Source organism: Ranitomeya variabilis, chromosome 4, assembly GCF_051348905.1.
Source record: "Ranitomeya variabilis isolate aRanVar5 chromosome 4, aRanVar5.hap1, whole genome shotgun sequence".
NCBI classification, from domain to species: Eukaryota; Metazoa; Chordata; class Amphibia; order Anura; family Dendrobatidae; genus Ranitomeya; species Ranitomeya variabilis.
Genome location: NC_135235.1, coordinates 619,175,245 through 619,188,068, shown reverse-complemented (window position 1 = coordinate 619,188,068; position 12,824 = coordinate 619,175,245). Strand labels below are relative to the sequence as shown.

Below are 12,824 nucleotides of genomic sequence, written 5' to 3'. Positions count from 1 at the left end.
TTGCATCCATTATGCCGGGGTGTTACATGGGTTGGGGGGCAGTTCGGTGGGTTGTATGCCGTTTGTAGTGTAGATAGATCCTGCTGCTGTTCCTCGCATATTACAGATGGCTCGTTCTCTGCTGTATACTGATTGCAGTACGCGAGTTCCCTCCTCGTGACTTCATACTTGATGCCCCAGCTAAGCCCCGGCCCGCAGTCCTGTCAGGTGGAATTCCAGTAACCTTGTAGCACTGAAGTCTGCTGCTCCTGTCCATCACCGCTGCTGCTGCACGACCAATGTTTGCTGGAACAACAGTCATTAGAAAATAGTAATGCTGATCTACCATCTCCTCGAAAAATTCAAATCAAAACTTTGTTTTTAATTGGATGCCCCAATTCTACCAGCTACCCCCCTTTCCAGGGTTTACACCATGTAGTATAATGGGGTTGGGGCTGACGTTGTTTGGCTAAGGAATGGTACAAATTGTCTGTGCCATTTAATACTTTCCTGGAGCCTGCGCCTTATTTTTGTAAATGGGGAGAGGGGGCCTTGATTCTGTGCCCATTTGCTAAAATGGGTTGGGGAGGCGCCCTTTTTTTGATCTGTGATGCAGGAGGATGCGCACTTCTAATCATGGGGGTATGCACATCTTTGAAAATGGGGTTGGTGGGTGGCGTCCCCTTTATAACTGGGAGGTGGGGTGGTGACACCCTCTTTCTAAACGGGTGGCTGACACTCTTTCTAAATTCTTTCTAAATGGGGGGGTTGGAAAGGTGCCCTCTTTTTAAAATGGGGGGGGGAGGCGTCCTTTTAAATGTGTGGGAGGCGCGTTTTTTAAAAATGGTTGGGAGTGAGGGTCTTTTTCTAAATGGGGTGGGTAGATGCATCCTTCTAACCATGGAGGAGGTGCTTTTTCTAAAGGCGGGGGTAGGAGGAGGCACCCTGTTTCTAACATGGAGAGGGGGTAGATCCTTCACACTGGGATAAATCCGTCTGTATTTTACCCCTAGATGTATAGCTGATGTGCTCCGTATAAAATGATGTGACAGTTATCGATGTCTGTAAGGGTTTTATCATGTATGTTCTCATTCACTGGCAACAAGCGGAGATCTTGTGAAATTTTCACACATGGCAAATTATAGCACAGCAATTTATTTGGCAGATGGATGGTCCAAACCTCCTGTGGCAATGAACCTATTGCAAAGTGCAAGTATTATCATAAGGAATTTCCTGTCCTTGGTTTACAGCTCCTGACCTCTGCTCCATTCATTGTCTATGGGACTGCCGGGGAAAGCCGAGTGCAGCGCTCCTTCCAGCAGTGCCCCAGACAATGATTGGGCAAGGTGTGATCATGGTCAGGTCATTGCTAAGAAGACCCCCTTTCTTAGGATTGTTGGAGGCGCAGGCCTTTAATATCGTACATGGAAGCTGTAAGCAGTAAAAGCTTGTACAGGTCACTCTTAATCCCGTGTGCCGAGTGCACAGGTTCCGGCCAGTGGAAACCTTATAGAAAGTTTGTGGCGAACGATCTGTTCCTTATTTTCAGTGCCTGTCACTTCTGATCTGCTCACCACATAAGAATGGAACATTGTGTTCCCGCCGGTGGAGCGTTTATCCCTGGAGCTGCCAAAATCCATGCAAGATCCACCTCCACCGGCAGGCTGAACTTTGCACGTGTAAGATCATCAGTGAACGGCTGCTGCACACTTTTATGCATCGCAGAAACCCTTTGCCCTGGCGCGACTGCGACCTGTGCAGCACAAGCCCAGATATAAGCAGTTAATTAAGGCCACGCCGGGAGCTGCATGAGATGACGCCGCTGCGTGCCAAGAGCTTTCTAATTACGCAGCACATTCTCAGCTGGCCTGCGAGGGAAGGAGGCGCCATCCGAATGGGAATGACCCTTTTGGCAGGTCTCCAGGCTATAGAGTCACAGCGTGGGGCTGCTGCCTGGCCAGCACGTGGGACATATTGTGATCATTATATAATGCACCATCCCTCTGTTATTATTGCTTTCTCCTATCTGTTTACTTCTTTAGAACTTTGAGGTAAAAGCTGATGACTTATTACCTATTGAAGAACTGGGACGGGGGGCCTACGGAGTGGTGGAGAAGATGCGCCATGTGCCGAGTGAGCAGATCATGGCTGTAAAGGTAAGAGGCGGTATTTTATACCATTTATTATTATTATTATTATTATTTATTATTACTATTATATACCATTTTATATTTATTTTGTTAAACATTTTAATATAGTAAAAATGTAATAAATAATTATCCTCTGATGGATGCATAGAATCCTGCAAAAATAAACAAAAAACGAAATTCCTTTGCCTACCTGTGGTGCATAATGTGAATTGGGACATTCCTAGATCTGTTAGAAAGTAGAGATGACTCAATGAATGAGGATTAGCTGAGTGGGGAATAACCTGTCAGACCTCAATCTGTGGTGTTTTCGGGGTCTCCAGTGCTCCGGCCTGCTGCACTGATTTCAGACACTCCAAAAAAAATGATTGCCGCTTTCAGCAAAAGTGACCTTTTTTTGCCACTGGTCTCCAGTAGTCTGTTATTCTATCCTACATGCTTCAGAGGTAGCGTCTGAAGATCTCCTATAGAATACTGGCCTCCATAGTCATTCCTTTAGCGCAGAGAGAGCTCCTTTGGTGACCCCATACCATCGCATTTGTCAACCTCCAACTAGGATTCATGACATTTAAGGGTTTTCATGAGGGCATTTTCACCTATCATTACACTTTCCCTGGGACATGAATTGCTGAACTTTTCCTGTCTGAACCATCTTTGGTAATCGGTGCGTCTATGGATATTGTTTCTTCCAACTTTGCATTATACAGCAGGCTTCCTAGAAATGGCCTTCATCTCCCTCATGGATCTAGTGTCTTTTCTCCACAGACTAATATTAATTCCCTCTCTCTGCAGTGTTGTGGTTCCAGACGGAGGTCATATTCATCTGCTCATGTGGATCTAGAGTAGGATGGTCTCTCTTCCTCAATTCCATGTTCGTTTGCCCCGCCACCCACTAAAAACCATCTTGTTCTTTTTTCTGAAATGGGTTGGTGAACACTTATGGGTCAAACATATACTTCCCGTCCTAAAATGCAGGGATCTCGCATGGTGGGTCTACTAGTGCCGTTTTCTTGACAAGCCCTTCCTTTCTCTTGTGGGCAAGTCCTAACTTTTGATCCTGAATCCTCATGCTTGGTCCTCACTACACACCTACCTGGGTCTCTGGTAGTACATATAAGGCCAGACTACGACTCCCTTGAACTAGTAATGCTTTCTATTTAGTGTGCTCTTCCTTAGGCTAGTTTCACACTAGCGTTAACTGCAATACGTCGCAAATGCGTCGTTTTTGCGAAACGCCGCATCCAGCAAAAGTTTTTGCTGGATACGTTGTTTCGTCATAGAGTAACATTAGCGACGCATTTGCGACGCATTTGCGACGCATTTCAAAACGGTGAATGCGTTTGGCAGCGTTTGGGCGTATGGTAGCGGTCCGTCGGGAGAAAAAAACGTTACATGTAACGTTTTTTGCTCCCGACGGTCCGCTTTTTCCGACCGCGCATGCGCAGTCGGAACTCCGCCCCCACCTCCCCGCACTTCCCCGCACATCACAATGGGGCAGCGGATGCGTGGGAAATATGCATCCGCTGCCCCCGTTGTGCGGCGGAGACCACACTAGCGTCGGGAACGTCGGCCCGACGCGCAGCGACGGGTTGTTCCCGACGCTAGTGTGAAAGTAGCCTTATCCGTTCACCCCCGGACCATGAAGTATCAATTTAGCTCTTCTAGACAACGCCATTAGTCTCAAGGGGCAAGACACCTGGAACTTATTTTGACATGGCGATAGTCACCATGGTTTGGCATTAAGTAGATTTTTTTTTTTTTTTAGCGGGGGGGGGGGGGTCATTCTTTTCTGCAGTGCATATTACCAAGATGGATATTCTAAACCACATATAGTCTCATGGAAGAACTTTTAGATCCATTGGAGTGCTGTTTACTTTTTTTTTTTTTTTCATCTTGGTGGATGACATCCAATTCTCTTCTCATCATGCTTTTCTCGATCTTAAGAAACCAGGTTATCCACTGGGTCCCGCATCTCGCTTTCATCTACAGGGCACACGATCACTCCTTGGAGTGTTCTCCTTCCTGGTCTCTTGCTTTCCTATTCCCTTTTGCCTCATATTCTAAAAGGGTCAGTTGAGAGCAACTCAGTGCTGTGCTCCTTAGGGCTTTAGACTGGCCTTACCAAGCCTGATCTTCTGATCCAGTTCATCTGGTTAGTGCTCCATAGCCTCTACCTCTGCTTCCAGAACCCATTCTTGGAGTCTGTCATTTTGTCCTTCCTTATTTTAATGGTTTTTGGTGGATGTGTTCTCAGTCATGTCATTCTTATGGCTGATGATCCTTGCTCTGCCGAGGTTCAGCCCCACACTTGGAAGTCTAACTTCCTTGGTAGAAGCTTTGGGTTGTCCATCCCATAAGATTCTTCACTTACCCAATCTTGTTTTTTCTTTCGGTATAGATTTCCTCCTCTTTAACACCCTCATTCATATCTTTTGGCGTTTGATGTAGAGTTCCTCAGGGGATGTCCCCTGTACCCATCCTACCAATATGTTCCAAAATCTAAGCACCCCACCCTATTCTCTTTGTGCTTGGAATTCTTCCTTCCAGCTGCTCGGCATTCACCTATAGGTCAGCAATGTAGCCATATGAGGATCATTCTACACTTTTTGCCAGGCTTTCAAGAATTTCATTATGGCCTTCACTGATTCCACCTTGGCTTGTAAGGTGCTGTAAAACCCTAGGTGGACTACAGGGTTGGTTTTTGGGTTTTGCCCACGCTCTGAGACAGCACTAGGATGTCGAACTGTACCTGGTTTCCTTACTGCTATTAAAACGAAGGATTTTTTATTGGCACTGTATCTCTCTTGTTTAATACATAAGGGGAAGGCACGGATTCCACCCTGTTTTTCTGTGTTTCTTCCTTACCAGGGTCTGTTCCAATCGCCTTTGAGCATCATTCTTTTTCCCTGTTCAGGTAGTGTTGGTTCTTGCTTGTTTTCATGTTTTTATTGCTTTTCTACTTGGCACAAAACTAAGTTGCAGCGGGCGGTATAGCTCACTGGCCAAAGCCAACACCTTATTTTCACCCTGAGGCAGGGCCTAAGAAAGGGATTTAATGGCCGTTCCACAGTGGTGAGACATGCGGGCCCAGGGACTCGAACATATTCGAGCACGCCAAATACACTGTTAGTACCTGATCATGTGGGATTTATATATAAATAATTTTTTATTTTTTTTCTTCTTCGCATGGCGACTTTGACCTGCTGGGCTTCATAAGAGCAGCAAGGTGGTGGCAAATGAGTCCTTCAGTACTACTGAGAAGTACCCCGGATGTGATAGTAACCCATTGGCACCTCCCAGAATTGTATTTGTAATCTTGTACCACCCATTTAACATAAATCTGTAGAGGTAGACTGGTTTCTTTTGATATATACAGTGGGGGAAATAAGTATTTCATCCCTTGCTGATTTTGTAAGTTTGGCCACTGAGAGACGTGAACAGTCTATAACTTTAAATATTTGATCCCCTACCAACCATTAACAGCTCCTACAGAAGACCAGTTAGACTCTCCTAATCAACTCGTTACCTGCATTAAAGACCACTGTTTTACTAAGTCACCTTTTATAAAAGACTCCGGTCCACAGACTCAATCAGTCAGATTCTAACCTCTACTACATGGGCAAGACCAAAGAGCTTTATAAAGATGCACAAAGCTGGAATGGGCTACAAAACCATAAGTAAGATGCTTAGCGAGAAGGAGACAACTGTTGGTGCTATAGTAAGAAAATGGAAGAAATACAAAATGACTGTCAATCGACATCGATCTGGGGCACCATGCAAAATCTCACCTCACGGGGTATCCTTGATTATGAGGGAGGTGAGAGATCCTAAACTACACGGGAAGAACTTGCTAATGATCTCAAGGCAGCTGGGACCACAGTCACCAAGAAAACCATTGGTAACGCATTACGCCGTAAAGGTTTAAAATCCTGCAGTGCCCGCAAGGTCCCCCTGCTCATGAAGGCACATGTGCAGGCCTGTCTGAAGTTTGCCCATGAACATGAGTGATTGGGAGAAGGTGCTGTGGTTAGATGAGACAAAAATTGAGGTCTTTGGTATTAACTCAACTTGCCGTGTTTGGAGGAAGAGAAATGGTGCCAATGACCCAAAGAACACCGTCCCCACTGTCAATCATGGAGGTGGAAACCTTATGTATAGGAGGTGTTTCTCTGCTAAGGGCGCAGGACTACTTCACTGCATCAATGGGAGAATGGATGTAGCCATGTAGCGTAAAATAATCCTGAGTGACAACCTCCTTCCCTCTGCCAGGATATTTAAAATGGGTCGTTACTGGGTCTTCCAGCAAGACAATGACCAAAACATACAGCCAAGGCAACAAAGGAGTGGCTCAAAAAGAAGCACATTAAGGTCATGGAGTGAAAACTTATGCAGGGAGTTGAAGTTCCGAGTTGCCAAGTGGCAGCCTTAAAATCTTAAAGATTTAGAGATGATCTGCAAAGAGGAGTGAACCAAAATTCCTCCTGACATGTGCACAAACCTCATCATCTACTACAAAAAATGTCTGCTGTGCTTGCCAACAAGGGTTTTGCCACCAAGTATTAAGTCTTGTTTGGCAGAGGGATCAAACACTTATTTCTCACTGCAAAATGCAAATAAATTTATATAATTTATACATTGTGGTTTTCTGGATTTTATTTTTGATATTCTATCTCTCAATGTTAAAATTAATCTACCGTTAAAATTATAGACTGTTCATGTCTTTGAGTGGGCAAACTTACAAAAAAGGGATCAAATACTTATTTCCCCCACTGTAATGCTTGTTAAAAAAGGTTATTGGATTGTCCATTTCTTAAAGGGGCATTCTGGTTGTGTAAATGATTTCCTTTTGGTTTAGGAGCTGCACTCTTCCCTCACCTAACTCTGTCCTCTCCTCTGCAGCGTATCCGGGCCACTGTGAACACCCAGGAAGATAAGAGACTTCTGATGGATCTGGATATATCTATGCGCACAGTAGACTGTCATTTCACGGTCACGTTTTATGGAGCGTTATTTAGAGAGGTATGTCTCAGGAATTAAGATGGTTTAAAGATATATATTTTCGTGCCTCTCTTGCAAAGATTGAAGTATTTTGGCATGCTCATAGTGAAAACTCTGATGTCAAACACTTAGATTACAGGGAATCTGGCTGCAGGCTTTTGCTTGTTAATCTGAGGACAGCATAATATAGAGCAACAGAGCCTGATTCCAAGAACTTATTAGGCTGTGAGTTGTAGTTGCAATACAATCAGTGTTTTACCAGCAAGGGATTATCACTTCCGGACTAGGTGTCACATGCAGGCCAGTTATGCTAGTCTGTGTAGCCCTGACCCCCACTTCTGATTAGCAGCTTTCTGACAATGCACAGTGCACCCAGGAAGCTGCCAATCAGTGGTGTGTGGTTGAGTGGAGGGGGGGATTATACACAGCTCAGCATTCATAGCGCTGCTACATCTACAACCGTGAAAACGGGGATTTTATCAAAATCTGACCCAGAAGTTCATTAAGTGATAAATTACTGGAATCAGGGTCTCTGCCCCTACATCATGCATTTCTCATATTGCATGACAGATTGTCTTTAATGAAAGTTAACTGAGAATGATGCAAATATTTTCATTGCTAATATCTTTGCAATGGAGAGGCGAAAAAACAAATATGTTATTCTGATTTGCAGCAACTATTACATTGTGTGACCTGTTCAACAAACATAAAATATTTGGAAGGTCCTCTTTAACCCCTTCACCCCCGGAGCTTTTTCCGTTTTTCCGTTTTCGTTTTTCGCTACGCTCCTTCCCAGAGCCATAACTTTTTTATTTTTCCGTCAATTTGGCCGTGTGAGGGCTTATTTTTTGCGGGACGAGTTGTACTTTTGAACGACATCATTGGTTTTAGCATGTCGTGTACTAGAAAACGGGAAAAAAATTCCAAGTGCAGTGAAATTGCAAAAAAAGTGCAATCCCACACTTGTTTTTTGCTTGGCTTTTTTGCTAGGTTCACTAAATGCTAAAACTGACCTGCCATTATGATTCTCCAGGTCACTACGAGTTCATAGACACCTAACATGACTAGGTTATTTTTCACCTAAGTGGTGAAAAAAAATTCCAAACTTTGCAAAAAACAAAACAAAACAAAATTGCGCCATTTTCCGATACTCGTAGCGTCTCCATTTTTCGTGATCTGGGGTCAGGTGAGGGCTTATTTTTTGCGTGCCGAGCTGGCGTTTTTAATGATAGCATTTTGGTGTAGATACGTTCTTTTGATCGCCCGTTATTGCATTTTAATGCAATGTCGTGGCGACCAAAAAAACGTAAATCTGGCGTTTCGAATTTTTTTCTCATTACGCCATTTAGCGATCAGGTTAATGCTTTTTTTTTATTGATAGATCGGGCGATTCTGAACGCGGCGATACCAAATATGTGTAGGTTGGGGTTTTTTTTTATTGATTTATTTTGATTGGGGCGAAAGGGGGGTGATTTAAACTTTTATATTTTTTTTATTTTTTTCACATTTTTAAAAACTTTTTTTTTTTACTTTTGCCATGCTTCTATAGCCTCCATGGGAGGCTAGAAGCAGGCACAGCCCGATCGGCTCTGCTATGCAGCAGTGATCATAAGATCGCTGCTACACAGCAGATTTGCAGGTGTGCTGTGAGCGCCGACCACAGGGGGGCGCTCACAGCCACCGGCAATCAGTAACCATAGAGGTCTCAAGGACCTCTATGGTTACCTTCCTGACTCATCGCCGACCCCCGATCATGTGACGGGGGTCGGCGATGCGCTCATATCCGGCCGCACGGCCGGATGCGGTAGTTAAATGCCGCTGTCTGCGTTTGACAGCGGCATTTAACTAGTTAATAGCGGCGGGTGATCGCGATTTCACCCGCCGCTATTGCGCGCACATGTCAGCTGTAAAAAACAGCTGACATGTCGCGACTTTGATGTGCGCTCACCGCCGGAGCGCACATCAAAGCGGGGGTCCCGACATGTGACGTACTATACCGTCACATGTCGGGAAGGGGTTAAGAATCTAAAAATCTCATCTGCTTCAGCTCAGCCTGTCAGTGTGAGATACATGAATGAATCTCCATAAAGCTCCTATATACAAGGATAGAACTACTATAATGCCTGCTATGTACAAGAATATAACTACTATAATACTGCCCCCTATATACAAGAATATAACTACTATAATACTGCTCCCTATGTACAAGAATATAACTATTATAATACTGCCCCTATGTACAAGAATATAACTACTACAATACTGCCCTCCATGTACAAGAATATAACTACTATAATACTGCCCGCTATGTACAAGAATACAACTATTATAATACTGCCCCTATGTACAGGAATATACCTACTATAATACTGCCCCTATGTACAAGTATATAACTACTATAATACTGCCCTCCATGTACAAAAATATAATTACTATAATACTGCCCCTATGTACAAGAATATAACTACTATAATACTGCTCCTATGTACAAGAATATAACTATTATAATACTGCCCCTATGTACAAGAATATAACTACTATAATACTGCCCTCCCTGTACAAGAATATAACTACTATAACACTGCGCTTATGTACAAGAATATACCTACTATAATACTGCCCCTATGTACAAGAATATAACTACTACAATACTGCCCTCCATGTACAAGAATATAACTACTATAATACTGCCCGCTATGTACAAGAATACAACTATTATAATACTGCCCCTATGTACAGGAATATACCTACTATAATACTGCCCCTATGTACAAGTATATAACTACTATAATACTGCCCTCCATGTACAAAAATATAATTACTATAATACTGCCCCTATGTACAAGAATATAACTACTATAATACTGCTCCTATGTACAAGAATATAACTATTATAATACTGCCCCTATGTACAAGAATATAACTACTATAATACTGCCCTCCCTGTACAAGAATATAACTACTATAACACTGCGCTTATGTACAAGAATATACCTACTATAATACTGCCCCTATGTACAAGAATATAACTACTACAATACTGCCCTCCATGTACAAGAATATAACTACTATAATACTGCCCGCTATGTACAAGAATACAACTATTATAATACTGCCCCTATGTACAGGAATATACCTACTATAATACTGCCCCTATGTACAAGTATATAACTACTATAATACTGCCCTCCATGTACAAAAATATAATTACTATAATACTGCCCCTATGTACAAGAATATAACTACTATAATACTGCTCCTATGTACAAGAATATAACTATTATAATACTGCCCCTATGTACAAGAATATAACTACTATAATACTGCCCCAATGTACAAGAATATAACTACTATAATACTGCTCCTATGTACAAGAATATAACTACTATAATATTACCCCCATATGTACAAGAATTATTATTATTATTATTATTATTTATTGTTATAGCGCCATTTATTCCATGGCGCTTTACAAGTGAGGAGGGGTATACATAATAAAAACAAGTACAATAATCTTGAACAATACAAGTCATAACTGGTACAGTAGGAGAGAGGACCCTGCCCGTGAAGGCTCACAATCTACAAGGGATGGGTGAGGATACAGTAGGTGAGGGTAGAGCTGATCGTGCAGCGGTTTGGTCGATCGGTGGTTACTGCAGGTTGTAGGCTTGTCGGAAGAGGTGGGTCTTCAGGTTCTTTTTGAAGGTTTCGATGGTAGGTGAGAGTCTGATATGTTGCGGTAGGGAGTTCCAGAGTAGGGGCGATACGCGAGAGAAATCTTGTATACGATTGTGGGAAGAGGAGATAAGAGGGGAGTAGAGAAGGAGATCTTGTGAGGATCGGAGGTTGCGTGTAGGAAAGTACCGGAAGATGAGGTCACAGATGTAAGGAGGAGACAGGTTGTGGATGGCTTTGTACGTCATGGTTAGGGTTTTGTACTGGAGTCTCTGGGCAATGGGGAGCCAGTGAAGGGATTGACAGAGGGGAGAGGCCGGAGAATAGCGGGGGGACAGGTGGATTAGTCGGGCAGCAGAGTTTAGAATAGATTGGAGGGGTGCGAGAGTGTTTGAGGGGAGGCCACAGAGCAGGAGGTTGCAGTAGTCAAGGCGAGAGATGATGAGGGCATGGACTAGGGTTTTTGCACATTCTTGGTTGAGGAATGAACGGATTCGTGCAATATTTTTGAGTTGAAGTCGGCAGGAAGTGGAAAGGGCTTGGATATGTGGTTTGAAGGAGAGATCAGCGTCAAGGATAACCCCGAGGCAGCGAGCTTGTGGGACTGGGGAGAGTGGGCAGCCGTGTACTGTAATGGATAGGTTCGTTGGGGGGGTCACGTGAGATGGGGGGAAAGATGATGAATTCTGTTTTGTCCATGTTAAGTTTCAGAAATCTAGCGGAGAAGAAGGATGAAATAGTGGACAGACATTGAGGGATTCTGGTTAGTAGGGAGGTGATATCTGGTCCAGAGATGTAGATCTGTGTGTCATCAGCATAGAGATGATACTGAAAGCCATGAGATTCTATGAGCTGTCCCAGGCCAAAGGTGTAAATGGAGAAGAGCAGGGGCCCAAGGACTGAACCTTGTGGGACTCCGACAGATAGGGGGCGAGGTGAGGAGGTGGTGTGTGAGTGGGAGACGCTGAATGTCCGGTCTGTTAGGTATGATGAGATCCAGGATAGGGCCAAGTCTGTGATGCCAAGGGATGAGAGGGTCTGTAATAATAGGGAATGGTCCACTGTGTCAAAGGCAGCCGACAGGTCGAGGAGGAGGAGAACAGAGTAGTGTCGCTTGCTCTTGGCGGTTAAGAGGTCATTGGTGACCTTAGTTAGGGCAGTTTCAGTGGAGTGGTGTGACCGGAAGCCAGATTGTAAGCGGTCAAAGAGGGAGCAAGAAGAGAGATGGGAGGACAGTTCAAGGTAGACGTGTTGTTCCAGTAGTTTTGAGGCATAGGGGAGAAGTGATATAGGGCGATAGCTAGATACAGAGGATGGGTCAAGAGAGGGCTTTTTGAGGATAGGTGTGATGGAGGCATGTTTAAAGCTTGAGGGGAAAACACCAGTTGTTAGTGATAGGTTGAAGAGATGGGTTAGGGTTGGGATGAAGATTGTTCTTGTGCATAGGAGGGCATTATTACAGTTATATCCTACGTAGGGGATAGCATTATATTAGAACTCCTTATGTGCAAGAGTATAGCAGAAATAGTGATCTGGCGGCATAGAGTGAATAAACCTGAGTGTTCATTTATATAAGTTGCTGCTCACTAGTCATTGTTTCCTCTAAACCTAATTCGTCACTTTGGAAACATTTCTAACTCTTTTGTTTAGGAAACTCTTTCCATGCCATACCTCCTGACTTTCTCCTGGTCTACATTAGCTGACAGCCACTATCTTGGGCACTGGGAAAATAAGCGGTGTTAGATGGGCTGTTTAGCAGCACAAAGAGTTGATCTAGGGAGCGGCCTGTTCATGGTCACCTATCTACATGTGTATTCGGTTGCCGCCTCACCCAGTGTCAAGACCCCGAATTCTTCACGTACGTCATAGATCTGTGAGAAATGTTAGATATTCCTTCTTTGTTTGTAGGGAGATGTTTGGATCTGCATGGAACTGATGGACAAGTCACTGGACAAATTCTACAAGAACGTGATAGACAAAGGCATGACCATCCCGGAGGATATCCTGGGCAAAATAGCAGTTTCC

The 12,824-nt window shown here is 43.8% G+C and overlaps 1 protein-coding gene across 3 annotated transcripts in view; it reads left to right on the top strand.

Annotated features, from left to right (window-relative positions):
- MAP2K6 (mitogen-activated protein kinase kinase 6) overlaps window positions 1-12,824 on the top strand; it is a 106,150-nt gene that overhangs the window by 47,177 nt on the left and 46,149 nt on the right. For all 3 annotated transcript variants that reach the window (XM_077253449.1, XM_077253448.1, XM_077253450.1), the window contains 3 exons: window positions 2,022-2,135; window positions 7,026-7,145; window positions 12,708-12,824. In XM_077253449.1, the coding sequence (XP_077109564.1) occupies window positions 2,022-2,135; window positions 7,026-7,145; window positions 12,708-12,824 (351 nt within the window). The remainder of the gene's footprint in view (window positions 1-2,021; window positions 2,136-7,025; window positions 7,146-12,707) is intronic.